Source organism: Alosa sapidissima, chromosome 8 (assembly GCF_018492685.1).
Source record: "Alosa sapidissima isolate fAloSap1 chromosome 8, fAloSap1.pri, whole genome shotgun sequence".
NCBI classification, from domain to species: Eukaryota; Metazoa; Chordata; class Actinopteri; order Clupeiformes; family Clupeidae; genus Alosa; species Alosa sapidissima.
Window position 1 is genome coordinate 24790154 of NC_055964.1, and position 19703 is coordinate 24809856.

General features: G+C 45.9%; 1 protein-coding gene across 3 annotated transcripts in view; it reads left to right on the forward strand.

Annotated features, from left to right (window-relative positions):
- pcsk5b (proprotein convertase subtilisin/kexin type 5b) overlaps positions 1–18814 on the forward strand; it is a 37516-nt gene extending 18702 nt beyond the window's left edge. Inside the window, exons 15-37 of one of the 3 annotated variants that reach the window (XM_042100517.1) lie at positions 442–544; positions 700–893; positions 1126–1210; positions 1727–1830; positions 2660–2798; positions 3408–3523; positions 8314–8416; positions 8620–8756; positions 9145–9354; positions 10321–10389; positions 10542–10584; positions 11117–11259; positions 11554–11760; positions 11969–12052; positions 12138–12333; positions 12973–13184; positions 13554–13796; positions 14140–14373; positions 14617–14794; positions 14989–15191; positions 16816–16916; positions 17108–17315; positions 17669–18814. In XM_042100517.1, coding sequence (XP_041956451.1) covers positions 442–544; positions 700–893; positions 1126–1210; positions 1727–1830; positions 2660–2798; positions 3408–3523; positions 8314–8416; positions 8620–8756; positions 9145–9354; positions 10321–10389; positions 10542–10584; positions 11117–11259; positions 11554–11760; positions 11969–12052; positions 12138–12333; positions 12973–13184; positions 13554–13796; positions 14140–14373; positions 14617–14794; positions 14989–15191; positions 16816–16916; positions 17108–17315; positions 17669–18099 — 3743 coding nt within the window. In that variant the 3' untranslated portion in view covers positions 18100–18814. Of the gene's footprint in view, positions 1–441; positions 545–699; positions 894–1125; positions 1211–1726; positions 1831–2659; positions 2799–3407; positions 3524–4817; positions 6170–8313; positions 8417–8619; positions 8757–9144; positions 9355–10320; positions 10390–10541; positions 10585–11116; positions 11260–11553; positions 11761–11968; positions 12053–12137; positions 12334–12972; positions 13185–13553; positions 13797–14139; positions 14374–14616; positions 14795–14988; positions 15192–16815; positions 16917–17107; positions 17316–17668 lie in introns of those variants that run through there. The other 2 variants (XM_042100518.1, XM_042100519.1) reach the window with 2 other exon arrangements.
- The last annotated feature ends 889 nt before the right edge of the window (positions 18815–19703 follow it).

Sequence of the window (19703 nt, forward strand, 5' to 3'; positions counted from 1 at the left end):
GCGCCGCTGTTGTTGCAGGCAGCTCACTGCACCGGGATTAGTGTGTGCTTCACCTCACTGTGCGCTGAGTGTGTTTCACTAATTCACGGATTGGGATAAATGCAGAGACCAAATTTCCCTCACGGGATCAAAAGAGTATATATTTATACTTATACGTAGATATACTTATACTTAGATGAGGTGTGACTGGGCCTGACAAATAGCATATTAGTTCCTATTAGTTATTTTCAAAATTGCATTTTATTCAAGAATAAAAACATCCTAAGATGGCACAATAGGTGTTCCTCGTAGTTTAAGATTGCCTCCATATGACTCAATGTTCAGATTCAAGATTGTTTTTTTTTTTGTTCCAAGATGTTTTAAGTGAAAATGTACGTACGTTCCTGGTAAATTTGTCCTTTATAATATTAATGTAATATATGTGTGTGCGTGTGTGTGTAGGTCCCTGTGACTCAGAGTGCAACGAGCGCGGCTGTGAAGGCCCTGGTCCCCAGCAGTGTATTAACTGCCTCCACCACTTCCTCAAGTTCAAGAACAACACCAGGTTAGCTGGCATGCAGAATTGAGAGCCCACCCCTGTTTTTTAAACCTTAGCTCTGAAACCGATGACAAAGTTCTAGCTGAATCATTCCATATAACTGGCCTACCGCTTATGGAGTTTTGCTTAAAAGTCGTGTAATGACCCGTGTCCTGCCACAGGACATGTGTGTCGGAATGTCCACCGGGCTTCTTCCCTGATGACCGTCAACGCTGCAAGAAGTGCTCGGCCCTGTGCGAGTCCTGCGTGGGCAGCCGCAGTGACCAGTGCAGCTCCTGCAGACAAGGCTTCTACCTGAAAGAAGGAGCCCAGACCTGTGTGCCCTCCTGTCCTGATGGCTTTTATCTGGACCAGGGTATATAGCATCACTCCGTCACACACATCCACATTTGGATATGTATACAGTACTGTTTTTTTTTTTTTATTACAAATTGTAGAATTTTGTGTTTATTGTAAAACATTATGCTACATCCAGGTGTGTGTGTGTGTGGACTGCTGATGTAGTATTGTAATATGCATTGATCTAGATGATGAGGTTGTATGAGTGGTTTTATTTCTAATGTGTGTATTTGTATTTCATGTGTCAGACTCAAAAAAGTGCCGAAAATGTCAAGAGAACTGCAAGAAGTGCACAACTGCAAACATCTGCACTGAGTGCAAGCCTGGTCTTAGGTAACACGTGCACATGCGCACGCACACAGACACACACACACACACACACACACACCACTGGTAAACACTGTCTGATTATTTCAACACACAAGCATTTGTTTACATTGGGCACTGCACATAAATGTATTGTCCGGTTGAGTACACTGTTTAACACCGCATACACAGATGCACTCAGTCATTCATACACACATACCATGCGCCATTGCTTCAGAGACACACACAGATTTCTCGGACATTCCCGTCCTTGTGTGAAACATCTGCAGAAGTCTTTAGAATGCATCATGAGTAGTCAGACTCTGAGATCATACGCTTTTTGTCAGTCATCCTCTGCATTCTTTCTTCTCTTTCTTCCTCTCTGTCTTTCTTGTCCTCCTTTTCCATCTTTTCACTCTCTCCCTCTCCTATTCCTTCTCTTTCTCCCTCCCCTCATTCCATCCCCTTGTCTCATATGTTTCTATATTTCTCTCTTCTCGTCCTCATGGTTTTCTTTGTTTGTTTTTGTTTATTTTTGTGTAGTCTGCAGGACACCCGTTGTCAGCTGGCATGTGAGCCGGGCACCTACTATAACGGGCACAGACGAGCGTGCGAGCCATGTCACTCTGCGTGTGCAACATGTGCTGGTAAGACATATACAAACACAAATATACACACACATATACATACAAACAAATATATACACACACATATAAAGCCATAAACACACATGATCTCTGTGTGTCTCGGTCACAAACACACACACAGACACACACTCCACTCCCATTTGCTTGCATCAGGCTGTTGGTGTGGTCATGGTTTAAGTGTTCCTCCTTGGCAGCCTCGTTGCTAGTCGAGTGCGTTTGTGCTCCTCCGCCCTGCCGACCCTTGTGGACAGTGTCCCTGAAATTCTCTCAGCTGTCATAAACAAGGCTGTTTGCTCACACGCTGCGCCACTGGGCCCTCTTTGGTTGCACATGTGTGCCAAAAGATGCTTTTTCATCACCTCTAATGGTGATTCCACATTTCTACTTTGTTTGTGTGCGTTTGTGTGCATAAGTATAGATACTCCTTTGATCCTATGAGGGAAATGTGGTCTCTGCATTTATCCCATCCGTGAATTAGTGAAACACTCAGAGCACATAGTGAGGTGAAGCACACACTAACCCGGAGCAGTGAGCTGCCTTGCTACAGTGGCGCTCTGGGAGCAGTGAGGGGTTAGGTGCCTTGCTCAAGGGCACTTCAGCTGTGGATGTGGGCATGGGAGAGCAGTGCTCAACCACTTCCCCCGCCCACATTTTTCCCACTGGTCAGGGATTGAACCGGCAACCCTTCAGTTACAAGGCCGAAGCCCTAACCACAGCTGCCCTATGTGTGGGAGGAGTTGAAGAGATTTTCCATGTTACTCATGACTTTGAAGTATGTTTATGTGGGATCACATTTTAATTGTGTGTGTGTGTGTGTGTGTGTGTGTAGGTACAGGAATGGAGGCGTGTCATGAATGTGCAGAGGGCTACTACCTTGAGGACTGGAGGTGTGTGTCCAGCTGCAGTGTTGGGTACTACATGTCCGAGCAGAAGGGCGAGAATGGAGACATCCAAAAATCGTGCCGCAAGTGAGTGTGTGTGTGTTCATCTGTGTGAATAGGAGTGCAGGTAGAGGGGACACATATGACTGTGGCCAGTGACTAGCATTCACATTGACTGTGGCCAGTGACTAGCATTCACATTGACTGTGGCCAGTGACTAGCCTTCACATTGACTGTGGCCAGTGACTAGCATTCACATTGACTGTGGCCAGTGACTAGCATTCACATTGACTGTGGCCAGTGACTAGCCTTCACATTGACTGTGGCCAGTGACTAGCCTTCACATTGACTGGCCAGTGACTAGCCTTCACATTGACTGTGGCCAGTGACTAGCATTCACATTGACTGTGGCCAGTGACTAGCATTCACATTGACTGTGGCCAGTGACTAGCCTTCACATTGACTGTGGCCAGTGACTAGCCTTCACATTGACTGTGGCCAGTGACTAGCATTCACATTGACTGTGGCCAGTGACTAGCATTCACATGGTGGGTGGAGTAGAGCAGTACGTGGTACTCGCACCGCCGGACAGTCGCTTAACCCAGGTTCAAATCAGATCAGGTCAGTTTGAATGAAATGTCCTGCTAAATAGTCATAAGTTTCCCTGCCCCCTCTGAACCCCTCTGTCCTCCCCAGGTGTGACTCCACGTGTTTCTCGTGCACTGGGCCAGGCGAGCGCAACTGTAGCGTCTGTGTGAACGGCTACAACCTGGAGGATGGCGTGTGTGTGGTCAGCACTATCTGCAAAGATGGTGAGTCCATCCCTCCTCTTGTCTCCTCTCCTCTGTTCATCTCATCCCCCCATCTCTGCTTTTACTTCTCTCCTGGCCTTTCTCCTCTCCTCCCTCCTGATTTGTGACTCCTTTCCTCTCCCCACCTTTTGTTCTCTCCCCTCTCACTTCTCTCTTCCATCTGCCCTGCCCTTCCCTGCCCGGTGCCCATTCTGTACACTGAATCATTCTGTTCTGTGATTGATAAATTATACAATATGTGCATGTCATTACCACACATGGCTGTCTGTCACTCACTCACCTTGTGGCCCAGGAACAATCAGACTACACATGTGTAGGCACAGGTGCGCACACACACACACACACACACACACACACACACACACACACACACACACACACACACACACACACACAGTTTTGTGTAATAATAGACTGAGGGAAGTCCTATTTCCAGGGCTTGAAGCACAATGACACTGTTCCACTCCTACTTGATTGTACACCGTGGTCCCAGTTGTTTTGTAGTCTCACAGAGCCAAGCATGTAGCTCTCTCTGTGTCAGAGAAGAAACAGCTGGTTTTGGGAATTTCATCTAAATATTGATGGGATCAGCTTGTGTTTATTCTGATTCAGACATTTGGGAAGTTATTTATTTCACAGTTCAAAGTAGTTGAGCAGATTTCTCATACATGAGAAGTGATTTTGTCCCACTGTGGGTAGATTTTAGAAGGTTGATCAGCCTTTTTAGAAAAAGAAGAAAAGCTATACACATCCAACCCAAGTTAGACCAGGATGCAGGTAAAGGCAAATCTGAAAAGGATGAATGTCCAAACACCAGACAATACTTCCCCAGGCGGAGTCTTGCATAAAGTGCTGAAGTCATCTGGCCACCACTAAGCCTTTATTGAAACACATACACATACAAACACACAGGACTGATACAAACAGCTGAGAGTTGGTCAAGAGTGTGTGACAGACCCCCTCCTGTGGCCTCTCAGATCTTCTGGGGGAGTGACCCCCAGGCTTTCTGACAGGACTTGACCACAATCCCACAATGCCGTTGGAATGTGTTTGATTCTCTGATTATTGTCACTTTCTAAATGTGTGTTCTCTCTCTTTCTCTCTCCCTCTCCTTCTCTCTGCCTGTCTGTCTGATGGATCGAACCCAACCAACCAACCAACCAACCAACGCCTGATTCTCGACACTCTCATCCCTCCATCTCCTCTTCTTTCTCTTCCTTCAATCCCCCCTTTGCGGTCTTCCTCTCTCCTCTCCTCTCCTCTCTTCACCTCCCCCCTCCTGTCCTCTGGAAAGCAAATGAAGAGTCGTGGGCTGAGGGCAGCTTCTGTGTTCTGGTGAAAAAGAACAATCTGTGCCAGCGAAAGGTTCTGCAGCAGCTGTGCTGTAGAACATGTTCCTTAAAGGGCTGACGGGGGTCGAGGGGGAAAGAGAGGGGAAGGGGGGGAGGAGGAGGAGGAGGAGGAGGAGGGAGGGGCGGTTAATGCCCCTGCCCCTTTCTTGAAACCACGGCCAATTCCACCCGCCCGCCCGCCCGCCCACGCCATGCACGGGACTGCGTCTCCGCCGGCGGCGCCACAACAACAACACACCTACCTTCTGTAGCGGAGCATCAGCACTGCCTGAATAAAAGTGAACCACGTGTCAGTATTTATGACCAAAGCATGGATGCCAAATCACCTGTCTGCTCTCTCCTGTCACAGGAGTCCACTGTCTGTGTGTGTGTGTGTGTGTGTGTGTGTGTGTATGTATGTATGTGTGTGTGTGTGTGTGCGTGCGAGTGAGAGGGTGTGAGTGTGTGTGCGCGTGTGTGTGTGTGTCTGTGTGTGTCTGTGTGTGTGTGTGTGCGAGTGAGAGGGTGTGAGTGTGTGTGCGCGTGTGTGCGTGCATGTATGAGTGTGTGTTTTTGTTCTTAGACCGTTCATGAGCCCTCAGCAACGTGTAAATAAACAAGATTATCTGGTCTCCTATCTGCATAGGGACATCTCTGTTCGCACACGTGCACATGCTCACACACAAGCACACTTGTTTCCACTCGCTCACACACACACTTGTCCATGTTCACTTGATCACAACCATTCACTTCCTCACACGCTCGTGCACCAGTGCTTTGTTGCATTTCAGACTTCTACATACACATATACACACACACACACACGCGCACACACACACGTACACGGGTTAACACACAGCAGCATCTGGTCTGACTTCACTCTCCTGTGGGCACACGCTCATGCTCTCGTACACAAATGGGCACATGCACACACAAAGGCACTCGCATGCAAATACATGTTCACTCCCAGATCCACTTGCACATGCCAACAGACTCGGTCACGCCCTGGTCACTCTCTCAGCCACTGACCTGCGCACACCCACTCTCACACTCTCACATTCCTACTCACTCATGCTCACTCACTTACTTACACCCACTCTCAAACAAGAGCCAGAGCCCCCCCAGCACACAAACAAACAAACAAACAAACAAACAACAAACACACCCATAATGTTGCATTGAGTAGTAAAGTAATAATGCAATAATGAATGCATCTATATTCCAATGCTTTCATTAAACATGCTAATCATTAATTTATCTAAGTCCTGTAGATAATGTTTTGATTATTTTTATTAATTAAATCCAGTGATTTTTATTTGTCAGGTGTGGGGTCCTTTATTTCCCCTATGGTGGGGTTTAGGTCAAAGTGAATGTTGAGTTTGATGCTGATTTATCCAAAGGCTGTGGAGATGCATTGATATGATTCAGAGCAACACACATCTGTTTATTTTGTCCTGTCATGCTGTGGTGTGGTTGGGATAAGGGATGTGTGTCCAGCAGGTGTGTTTGTGTGTTAGGTTGTGAAGAGAGTGCTGGTGTGTGTGTAGGCCCCAGTGTGCATTGAGCTGCAAAGATGTCTGAGGAATTTGCATTCTTGGGCAGCACTAAATCCGTATAGTGGCTGCGCTCTTCAATCAGGCAGCACTAAACTTCCTGATGTCCTTATTGTGGCTGTGCTCTTCAATAAGTAAAGAGGAATTGACTGAGACAAACTCATTCCTGACAAAAGAAAATACAAACCACTTGTGTCCGATCTCTCCTGTCAGTCTATCCCATGAGTGTAGTTTCTGTCTCTGAGAATGGGACAGTAGATTAAACTACAGAGAGGATACTACACTGAAGATCATACAAGGAAGAGGAAGCTCACCTGCAGGAGCACCTCAGAAGGATCACTCAGTTGGTGAGATGTTCATCATGTGATGAGAAGCTGCAGAATGATGCAGAATGTGGATTTGTCTAGAAACGGAGAATGCTGTTTGAAAGGTGAACGTAAAGAAACTATTCCTGCTATTCCAAGGAAGAGCAGAGGAACACGAAGAGAGCTGAGCTGGTGTGGAAGACACATATAAGCAAGAGAAATGGCACAGAGGTTAGAGGAAAGCTGACATGCGGTCACACATCTGAAAAGCTTAAGCGAGGTCTGTCCAAGGTCTAAGGAGTAACCATATGAATAGTAAAGATGTGGAGGAAGAGAAGGCTGGTGTGATGTGAAGAGTGCATATCTGACTGACTGAAAGATCTGCTGTTTTGGAGATTACAATGGTGTGCTGAGAAGAACAAGGGAAATGTGTCATTTTCTCAAGTCAAACTAGACATGGTATTGCATAAGTGGAGGTAGCTTTTCAAATATTCAACAGCATGATTACGGTGTGTATTGAAAGTCGGTAAATTGCTCCCTCAAACAAGCAAATGTCTCCCAGAATACCACCTTAACTCAAGCACAAACCAAAAAAGAGCTGACGTGTTGACCCTTCCATAGAAAAAGAGATAATTAGCCTCAGAATCTTGCTCTTCACTCACACACTAGTAATCCCTGATAGTTGATATATGCTGTGACCTGTTGTTCTGTATGGATGGATGAACAGTATCCAGAGCACAGATCCTCTGTCAATCATTCTAGGTAAGGTTTCAGTATCCTCTTTTCTCAATTCAACAAGGATGTGATAATAAAAGGCCAGCTAACTTAATGTGCTTTGTGTGATGACTTGTTGTTTAAAAACAAAGGAGACATTGTGCTGTTCACTTGTAAAAGAATTCAGAAATGCACTAAGTATGTCTTTAAAAGGATCAACATAAAACCTTGAGATGTGCCTCTGGACGTGTGCTGTCATTGTAAAGTACAACTAAGATGAAATGTTGATAAAGCATCCACTAGCTGTGTGTGTTACTGCAGGCCTCTGCTCACTCCGGGCTCCCTGTCTCCTGGTCAGTGAGGTCCTGGGGTAGGGTGTTTACTCCACCATGACAGTGAAGGAGTGGTTTGTGTTTACATTGGCATACTAACCAAGTAACAAAAGCTATATTCTTTTTTTTTTTTGCTGGCATTCTTAATGAACATGACATGAACTCACACTTAACTGCTTTTTTTCATGATAACCACTGTTGTGTGTGTGTGTGTGTGTGTGTGTGTATGAAACATTGCTTAGCTGCCAACTAACCCATATGTAGTAAAGCTCAGCTTCTCTGGCCTGACTTCATCTACCTTGGCATCTTAGAGCGCGAGTCTCACCCCCCAAGCGTCCACCCTCACCAACCCTTCTAACCCTCCTGCACCCCTCAGTATCACCCCTCCACTCAACACTGCTGCTGCTGCCACACCACTCACCAGGGCTTTGACATGGGCTCACTCTTCATGGCTGCATGCTCACTTAACAACATAGTTTGGCCATTGCAGGTGCTGCAGGGGCAACTCACATGTGTGTGTGTGTGTGTGTGTGTGTGTGTTCGTTCCTTTCTCAGGAGAGTACTACAGTAGACATGAGCAGTGCCATCATTGTGATTTTAGCTGTGAAACGTGCACTGGACCGGAGCCTGAGGACTGCATGCGCTGTTCCCGCATGCGGTACGTGTCTGAGTTTGCACACTCCACTCCACTCCACTCCACTCACTGGTCACTTCATTTGGATGGAGAATGGGCTGGAATGCTCTACTAGCCTGTGACTGTGATTGGTCCTCACAGGTGTGTAATTCATGTTTTGCTTGTATTGCGTGCTTGTCCTTGACTCTGTCGTGTATTTTTCCTTGTGTTTGCGTTGATATCTGCAGGCTGTACGATAATGGACGGTGTGTAATTCGCTGTGATTCTGGCAAGTATGCAATGGGGGGGCATTGCCGCTTGTGCCACCACACGTGCCACGAGTGCTCGGACGATGGCCCCACCAACTGCACCAGCTGCGACACAGGTGACCTGTCCAGCCACTGAGAGTCGGTACATTGCACATGAAGCAATGGACTCAACATCTTAATCAGAATTCTCTTTTTTCTTCTTTCTATTTGATTCCCCTTCCTCTCTTTCTCCTCCCTCTTGCTGCATCTTTCTTTGACTCGACACTTCCATTCCCTCTTGGCCCTTGTCCACTCTGCATCTTCTGTCTCCTCTGACTTTGGACTCCACTGACTTTCTTTCTTGCTCTCTCGCCCCACCCCTCTGTCTTTCTCTCTGGCTTGCATCCCTTTCCTTCTCTGTATTTTTTGTCTTCCTCTCCCTCCTGCCTTCCATCTCTCTCTCTCTCTCTCTCTCTCCCTCTCTCCCTCTCTCTCTCTCTCTCCTGCTCTTTCGTCCCTTTGCAGATAGCTCTGGGGTGGCCCGGTATTTGTTCGAGGGGCAGTGCCGTGACTCATGTCCCGAGGGCCACTTCCCGTACCACTTCCTGACGCGCAGTGAGTGCAAGGCGTGCCCGGAGCACTGTCGCGTGTGCGCGACCGCTGAGACGTGTGTCCACTGCAGCCCTGGCTTCTACCCCAAGGACGGAGAGTGCCTACCGCTCAGCTGCGGGGAGGGTGAGGCCTGCGCATAACCGCACCCACTAAACAAAAGCACAAAACCCCTCGATGGGACAGGGGCAAACAGAGGGGATGAGACAGTAGGATGTGTGACTGTGATGACTGTCTATGGTAATAACATACAGCATACTATTTTGTCTCACTCAAATATATACAATACAGCTCTGGGAGAAGTGAAGAGATCACTGCACATTTTTCTGATGACGGTCATATTCAAATGCAGTGGTCTATTCATTTTTCTGATGACGGTCATATTCAAATGCAGTGGTCTATTCATTTTGAATATGACCATCGCTCAGCAACCATATGATGACAGAGAAATGTGCAGTGATCTCTTCATTTTCTAGAGCTGCTATATACAGTTGAAACCAGAAGTTTACATACCCTTAGCATACACATGCTAAAGTTGACTAAAAAGAGGAATAAAAAATAATCTTTTGGAAATTGATCTCAATGCCTTAATTGAAAAAATGAGGAAAAATCCAACCTTTAAGGACACCAATTTTCTGTGTGAATGAATAATGTATTGTAAATAAATAAATGTTCTTCCTTAAAATACAGGTGCTCATAAGTATACATACCCCTATGTTAAATTCCCATAGAGGCAGGCAGATATTTATTTTTAAAAGACAGTTTTTTTCATTGATCCAGGATACTATGCATCCTGATAAAGTTCCCTTGGCCTTTGGAATTAAAATAGCCCCACATCATCGCATACCCTTCACCATACCTAGAGATTGGCATGGTTTTATTTCAGTTTGCATTGAGCTCAATGCAAATCACACCAGCTAATAGGCTAACCGATTCTTTTTTATTTTATTTTATTTTTTATTATTTTTTATTTTCAACTTTAGCATGGGTATGCTAAGGGTATGTAAACTTCTGGTTTCAACTATTCCCTTCAAAATGTGTGTGTGTGTGTGTGTGTGTGTGTGTGTGTGTGTGTGTGTGTGTGTGGTGCAGGCGAGATGGAGGATGATGACCATGAGGAGTGTGTGACCTGTGAGGAGGGCTGTAAGAGCTGCTTAACAAGTACGTTCTTCAAAAACATGCCAATACACACACACACACACACACACACACATACACACACACACACACACACACACACACACACACACACACACACACACACACAATTCACACAGAGGCAGACACCAATAATGACTCCCTGTCTATTGCAGTTAATCGGTTCCACTGCAACACCTGCTACCCTGACTACTACCAGTGAGTCACGCAGTCTTCTGTGGTTACTTTAAAGTATTTTTGTCGGCTTTGAAATAAGATACGTGTGTCTGACTAGGGGACGTACCGGCCTTTTTGACTGTTCCGTACTGTACTTGTAATGGCCATAGCAAGAAACAGTCATAGAGCACAGGCCAATTAGAAACAGTCGTAGAGCACAGGCCAATTAGAAACAGTCATAGAGCACAGGCCAATTAGAAACAGTCGTAGAGCACAGGCCAATTAGAAACAGTCATAGAGCACAGGCCAATTAGAAACAAGTCATAGAGCACAGGCCAATTAGAAAAGCGTAATTTCCACATCACATCACTCTCTCCCTTGTTAGGAATCTAGCAATACACCTGGAAGATGCTTAAAGATGTTGGCCAATCAGAGTGAAGCTAATTATGCATGCACAATTTTATATCAAAATAAAAGCTCAGCTGCAGAATAGAATATAGAATAGGAAGTTTGCTCTGCCACTGGTCAGGTAATTGGTCTGGTATGATGATCATCCATCCACTGTTGTGGTCAGGTACGGGGTAATGTGCCACAGGCACTGCCCTGATGGGACGTTTGGAGTGAACAGCACGCGAGTATGTGAGATGTGTGAGCATCACTGCCGCATCTGTGACGAGTCCCAGTGCTACTGGTGCGAGGATGACTACTACCTGTCAGGTAAAAAAAACAGTTTATCTCTGTTTGCATGCATTTGTGTATTGGAGTTTTTTTTATATGATGTTTTTTCCAAGGATCTTAACCAAGATAGTTTCCTAACTCTGTACATACAGTATGTGTGTTTCTGTTCGCGTTTTTGTGTCTCCCTGTATATATCATGTGTAAGTTCAGTGTAGATTTCTGTGTGTGTGTGTGTGTGTGTGTGTGCCTGTGTGTGTGTTTTCTTGTTGTGCGTACGGCTAACCTGTGGCCACATGTCTGTGTCTGATGCCGATGGGGATGCCGTCCTCCCAGATGACAAGTGTGTGAAGGAGTGTGCAGAGGGTCTCTATGGTGACGCGGAGCGCCGCGAGTGTGTGGACTGTCACCATGGCTGCCGCACCTGTAAGGGCCCTGCCCATGACGACTGTGACTCGTGCGAAGATGGACTGAAGCTGGAAAATGGGCAGTGTGTCCACACTAATCTGAGTAGCACCTGCCGGCAGGATCAATTCCTCAGTGGTACTGCCCCACACACTCACACAGAGCTTACGAATGCACATTGTCTCCTCCGTTTCCTCCTTGTGTTTGGTTGTGTGTGGTTGTATCTGTATGTTTCTATCTACTGGATGAGTGTGTGGATTTGTGTATGGTTCTATCTGTGTGTGTGTGTGTGTGTGTGTGTGCGTGTGTGTGTGTGCGTGTGTGTGTGTGTGTGTGTGATTTTCAGAAAAGGAGGAGTGTTTGTCATGCTCTTCTGACTGTGGCACCTGCTCTGGTCCATTGGACAATCAGTGTGACACCTGCGACTCAGGTACTGTATATTAGCCTCTTCTCTTCAGTTACCGTGTCTGTGCCGATCTTCTCTTATACATGTGTGTGTGTGCGTGTGTGTGCAGGTCGCTTCCTCGCTCCGGATCAGCGGTGTGTGAGGCATTGTCCGGCAAGGAGCTTTGGGAACGGGTCGTCGCGGCGCTGTGAGGAGTGTGTGTCGGGGTGTGCGCAGTGTGAAAACGCACAGAGCTGCCAGCTCTGCCAGTCCACACCTGTCCAGCTCTACCTCAAAGATGGCCGCTGTGTGCCCGAGTGTCAGAGGTCAGATGCACTTACCACACAATAAAGTTGAATCTAATCTAATCACACACACACACACACACACACACACACACACACACACACACACACTTTGTATTCTGCTGACTCCCACAATGTGTGGACCAAAGTCCTCTTGTGTATGCGCATCATAATGTCAGTAATATAGGAAATAATTCCTTTTGTACTTTAGTGAAATTCTGTACTGTCTATGAATGATGTCTATGAAAGTGCAAACAGCTTTTGCTTTGGTGGATGGAATTCCTTCCATAACATGCTGACTCATGAAATATATCAAACCATTCATGTACATCATGATTTCTGTATTACAACTTTGTGTTGTGTGGACAGAATTTGATGGCTCGGGATGCCTATATAACGTGGACAGATTTACTGTTGATGTGTACACAACATGAATCCTCAATTTCTGTGCACGAAAGAATGTGCTCTCAGTGTTTTGTGGACGTGCTAATGTGTTTGTAATAAATGAATGGCTGTCATAGTCCAGAGGCCATTCTGTTCATTAAATACCACACACTCACACAGATCCTCAGTGTCATCCTTTATCAATACTCACGTCTATCCACACTTCCTAACTGCTGTGTGTGTGTGTGTGTGTGTGTGTGTGTGTCCTTTCTGCAGTGGTTACCCAGAGGGGGGAGTGTGTGTGTCCTGTGACCCCCACTGTGAGACGTGTGAGGGGCCACAGATTTGTGTGCGCTGCATGGAACAGTACCTGCTGCACGGCCACTCTTGTGTGGGTCACTGCCCCCAGCGCTATCGGCCTGAGAAGGGGGAATGTGTGCGCTGCCCCAGCGGCTGCTCAGACTGCCACGCAAACGGCCGCTGCTCTGGTGAGAAGACACACACACACACACACACACACACACACACACACACACACACACACACACACACACACTGTGTCTATACACATAAACCAATAGACACACCATCACATAATATGTTTTTTGTGTACATGTACAAATGTAAGGTTATACACACCTAAGGTTATACATGTACAAATGTAAGGTTATACACACCCCCTAGAAGTAGAAACACACATGCTCAACCATACATTGAGTATTGACTTTCTCTTTTTTCTGTCACTTTCTCTCTGTCTGTTCTCTTTCATCACTCTCTTTCTACCCATCCTTCCTCCTGTCTTTGTCTCCCACTTTCTTCACTGGTCTGTCTGTTTGTCTTCTCTCCCTCTCCCCCAGACTGTGAACAGTACTATTTCCTGCGTAAGGACGAGTGTGTAGTGGACTGTCCCGAGGGTTTCTATGAGAGCTTGTCCACTCGTGCCTGTGAGAAGTGTCACTCCGACTGCGCAGCCTGTGACGGCCCTGACGAAGACGACTGCGTGAAGTGTAGCCGTCGCCGAGCGCTGCGCTATCATGGGAAATGTCTGCTCGCCTGCCCGAGTCACGCGTACCATGACAAGCAGAGGGCCGAGTGCAGGGGTATGGATGGACACAGGCTTCCACACCATAGGCACTCACTTAAAGCAACACATGAGGGAGTCCAAATGTTCATTAGGGACAAAAATGATCCAGTATTGAGACCGGAATACAGCTACACTTCCAGTCAAAAGTTTGGGGTCACTTACAAATGTCCATTTCACTCCATTATAGACAGAATACCAGCTGAGATCAGTTGCATTGTTTTTTTAATCAGATGACATTAAGTGTCCATATAGCTACAAAGGGGTGTACACACACATAAAGGGGTGTACACACACATAAAGGAGTGTCTAGACTGCCATTGGCTGTGGCTGTGTTCTGAGTGGGTGTGTTTGCATGGCAGATTGTGACAGAACGTGTCTGACGTGTGGGGGTCCACTGCCCACATCGTGTGAGACCTGTGAGGAGGGCATGGAGCTGGACGCCACAGGACACTGCATGGTGGTGAACACGTGCCCATCCCACTACTACCCTGATGCAAGTGGCCAGTGCCAACCCTGTCACTCCACTTGCCAGCACTGCACTGGAGGCAAGGCCACACACTGCCTCTCCTGCAGGCCCGACAGCTACCTCCTCAGTGAGTAACACACACACTCACACACACGCACACACACACACACACACACACACATATTTGGATTCAAATGTAAGATAAATAGTCAAAAACCAAGTACCAGATATTATTTGGAGACATTCTGCAATTATGGACGAAGGCAATAGCTTTTTTTCCAAATACTCCTTGTAGCTGATATAGAACATATGTGTTGTTAATTGTTCGGCTGTCACACACACACACGCTGCCATTTTTGTCTCCCTGTAGACCACACCTGTATGACGCAGTGTCCTGATGGTTACTATGGTGACGATGATACTCGCCAGTGTGAGCGGTGTCATGTCACCTGCCGCTCATGCAGCGGTCGTCACAGCACGGAGTGCCTGAGCTGCCGAGAGAGTCTTTTCCAGCTCGGAAACACTTGTGTCTCCAACTGCGGCTCTGGGTAACGCACACGCACTCTCTCTCTCTCTCTCTCTCTCTCTCTCTCTCTCACACACACACACAAACACACACACACACACACACACCAATAAGTTATGTTGTAGATATACAGGCATCCAAACTGGGCTCTGAGCCGAGTTAGAGCGGTGGATTGACTGAGGACTGACCGGTTGCTCTCTAACCCTTTTGTCTCAGTTACTATGGCAGCAACGCGACGTGCTTGCGCTGCGATCACTCGTGTGAGACGTGCTGGGGTCATGGCTCCTACTGCACCAGCTGCAAAGATGGCTACTTCATGCTGGACGCGCAGTGCCTCTACACCTGCCCTGACCAGTACTATCCCAAGACGCGAGATCACACCTGCCAGCACTGCCACGCCACCTGCAAGACCTGCCGCGGTGAGATGCTCTCTGAAAGACAGCAAATATTAACACAGTGTTTTGCTAGATTTTGGCTTTCTTTTGGAGTCCAGAAATCTGTAGACCACACACACACACACACACACACACACACACACACACATTTAATGGATCAATTTGATTGACTGCTGATCTGAAAATCCCAGTGGTGGAATGTAACGAAGTACAAATACTTCGTTACTGTACTTAAGTAAATTTTCCACGTATTTGTACTTTACTTAAGTAAAATTTATAGTGCATACTTTTGACTTTTACTTCGTTACATTTTACAGCAATTATCTGTACTTTTACTCCGCTACATTTCTACAACACCATCGTTCCTTTTTACGATACATTTTATGATCAGTTTTTTTTTTCTCTCTGACAAACACGTTTGTTTTACCGGGGGTTGCTACCAAAGATTCTGGAGCGCTACGTGCATTCTTAGAAACATAAGCTTCTAGTCTAGACCAGGCAAAGCGTGAGCTTGTAGCCATCTGCATTCGGTAGGCTATATTCACCAGACCCATGGCTACACTGTACATGCAACTGTGTTCTGTGCCTTTCTCTGTCTGTTATCTGCAGCGTTAGGGCCTCCTCTCCGATGAGATTGCTATCCGCGGATCAGCGAAGTTACAGGCTATGCCCATGCTTCTGTCACACGTCTGATCATTTGCGGCACAAATGAATGGTAGACTATTGAATGAACCGGTGGCCGGAAAAAACGTAACATTTTCCAGATTAGGAAATATTCCTTAATTGTGTGTGATTAAATAAAGATGCATAGCCTACAATTGGGGGGTAGTAACGTGAGCGCTCATTCAATGTCTATGCGTCTGCGCAAGTGAAACTGAACTTAATCATAAAGACACCTTTCTCAGCAACTTTTCTGTTCAATCAGTATAATTGGCATTATGATCCACCCGACGTTTCCCTTGTCTACCCCGTTAAACTTCAGGCCCTCGTGTTTTGCTGAATGATATTACTCAGCAGATCACACTAGTAGATAACCAGAATTAGTCTCTAGAATTGTAGGTCAGAATGTAAACTGGGCCACAGATGGTAAGCACAATTGCATTAACTTAAAACTATCTAGTCGAGTATAACCTAAAACTAGCTTAATTAAAATGCCACAGCCCATACTGATTTTTCCTTTTAGAATATATATATTAAGAGAATAAATCATTATGCAAATACTTTTACTTTTAATACTTAAAGTACATTTAAAAGCAGGTACTTTTTACTTTTACTTAAGTAGGGTTGTCATTGTGGTACTTTTACTTTTACTAAAGTAAATATTTCTCTGTGTATTTGTACTTTTACTTAAGTACTGAGTTTCAGTACTTCCTCCACCACTGGAAAATCCTTTGTAAAAGGGTGCCACACACAGACACACACACCTGACAATGTCGCTATTCTATCCTCCAGGACATCCAGCAGACGCACACATGCACACACATGCGCACACACGCACGCACATACGCACACACACGCACACACACACACATACACACGCACATACGCACACACACACACACACACACACACACAAGTGAGCATCTTGATGTCTGTAACCCCATTACATAGATAATAAAGTGTAATATTGACTTCTCTGTGTCTGTAGACTCAGGGCCAATCATGTGCACTTCCTGCTATGCTGGGTTCCACTCTATGGGCGGGATTTGCAGCTCTCCCTGCCTGGCTGGCTACTACCCCTCCACACTGGTAATGCCCCCCTCCTTACTCCCTGCCCTGTCCTCTACCTTCTCCTGCCCCTTAACCCCCCTCTGAAACCTTCCTCTGCACCCCCTTACCTCTCTCTCGGTCCCAATGCTACCTGTCTAACTGTGTCCTGTCTGTGTGTATGTCTGCCTGTCTGTCTGCCTGTCTGCCTATCTGTCTCCTCTGTGTCTCAGTCTGTGCCACAGAACTCAGATGTGAAGTGTGAGGCGTGTCACCCGAGCTGTACGGAGTGTAAGGGTGCTGGTCCCGCTAACTGCACGCAGTGCCCGGCTCTCCAGCGCCTGGCCATAGACGGCCGCTGCCTCAGCTGTTGCGGGGAGGGCCAGCGCATGGACGGCGCCCCCATCCCCTGGGAGTGCTGCGAGTGCCAGCAGTTAGATGGTAGGCTTCCTCGCCATGGCAACCGTCACAGGGGCCACGCCTAGTGTCTCCAGTTTATTTAGCTTCGAGTTCACTAAGCCCTTTGAAGTACGCGTCTAGCCATGCACCTAATCCTGACCTTTGTGTGTGTTTGGGTTTGTATGTTTGTGTGTTTGTTTGTGTGTTTGTTTGTGTGTGTGTGTGTGTGTGTGTGTGTGTGTGTGTGTGTGTGTGTTTGTGTGTGTGTGTTTGTGTGTGTGTGTGTGTGTGTGTGTGTGTGTGTGTGTGTTGTGTGTGTGTGTGTGTGTGTGTGTGTGTGTGTGTGTGTGTGTGTGTGTGTGCGTGTGTGCGTGCGTGCGTGCGCGTGCTTTCAGACGGCTGTGTCCTGGGAGTGAACTTCCGCTTCGTGAAGCCGACGGAGCAGGAGGTGGGCGAGGCGCTGGGGGGCGTGGTGGCCACGCTGGTGCTGCTGGCGGTGGCCGTGGGGCTGACGGTGTTCCTCGTCCTGTGGATGCGCGCCACCTCACCGCGCGCCCCCATGGTGTTCCTGCGCGGCTACGAGAAAGTGTCTGTTCAGGCCATGCCTTTGCCCCCAGACTCCATGATGAACTTCCGGGACGGTCCAGATGACGATGAGGATGACGAAGAGGAGGAGGATTGTGACATTGTGTACATGGGGCAAGACGGCACGATGTATCGCAAGTTTAAGTACGGCCTGCTAGATGAACATGATGATGAACCTGAGCTGGAATACGATGACGAGGGTTACACCATGACGGGCATTAGCGCAAACACAGAGACATGATTGCACACACCCACACGCTTACACTGATATAATAATATAAAAATGCACCGTTCACCATTCAAAATTCATGCCATAGTGAATACTAAATACATTTCAAAAAGGTAGGCTACACACAGATGTCAATCTGTGAGTTTTGCTTTTCACCTACAGAGGGAGCTGTTCTTCCACTATACAATCCATTGTCTACACATGTAGGTTGTTGTATTGGCTATATATGTTTGGTCTTTGTATATCTGGTGACATTTTAAATTAAACCTTTGTTGTATAATTTTTTCAGTTTCAGTAGAATTCTGCTTTTGCCTGTCCTTATGACAACCACACTGAAGGATAATCTTTGGGTGTGATGTGTGATACAGTCAGTGTGAGAATGATGGAAATAAAAAAGCTGACAGTTCATGGTGACAAGACAAAATTGTATTTAAAATACTTATTTTTTTATTAAATGTATTACTTTATTAAGTAATTAACTAGGGCATTATCATTTCATTTGTAGGGTATTATAAAGGTATCATAAATAAAACAGCTAAAATTTTCTAAAAGTAGTGTTACTACTGTAATATTAAAACATGAACCAATCTGAATTTCATGTTAAATCATTTGTGATACCCAGAGCCAGTTTTCAAGGGGATTTACTGAAATATGTTCTTACGTACATCATTTGAAAATGTTTCTCATATAAAATTAAAATGCTGTATGTGCCGTCAACATTCACACATTTGTGACTGGTATGTCGTGGTTGATGTGTGAGCTGAGTTTGTGCAGAGGTATGGTCATAGGCCAATAATCCTAGTTTGGCTCTGACAGCCTAGCCCTCCATAGCTCTGTTTTCACAGGGATTATAAGAATGAACATAGTTAAACAGTGAATGTGTGTCTGCCTTGAGCATAGTTAAACATGGGCCATGCTGAAACTATTATGGATGGTGCTTTGAAAATTAGTTATACATATATACAAATGGAAAATGTGCAAGAGTATGGTGTAGCCAAAAGATGGTAAATAAATTAGTTACTAAAGATATATATCAGTAGTTTTTTCACTACATAATTTGATCAATAATGTTTGAATTTCATTGACTATAAACAGTGCATTCAGAAAGTTATCAGACTCCTTGACTCTCATTTTATGAAACAGCCTAAGGCATGCAAAGTATTACCCCCACCACCACTCAATACCCCATAATTACACTGTATTACCCCCACCCCCACTCAATACCCCATAATTACGCAGCAAAAACAGGATTAGGTTTTGCACAAACTTTTGGAGCCTTCAATGAGGGAGGACATTTTGTCACCTTCCCCTAAACTGTGCTTCATCAACTCTGTCTCTGAGCCCTATGACCTCATCATAGCTTGGTTTTGCTGATGCATTTTTGCTGTGAGATGAGATCACAGACAAAAGTGTGTGGCATTCCAGTATGGACTTAATCAAGGGGAGAAAACATCTCAAAGATGATCAAGAGAAATCTTATGCATCATAGCAAAGGGGTTGAATGAACATCAATGTGATATTTCAGTTTTTCCTTTTTAAATACATTTGCTTAATGTTGTTAATTATGGAAATGTATATTGATGAGGGAAAACGAGAATTACATTTTTTAGTATAAG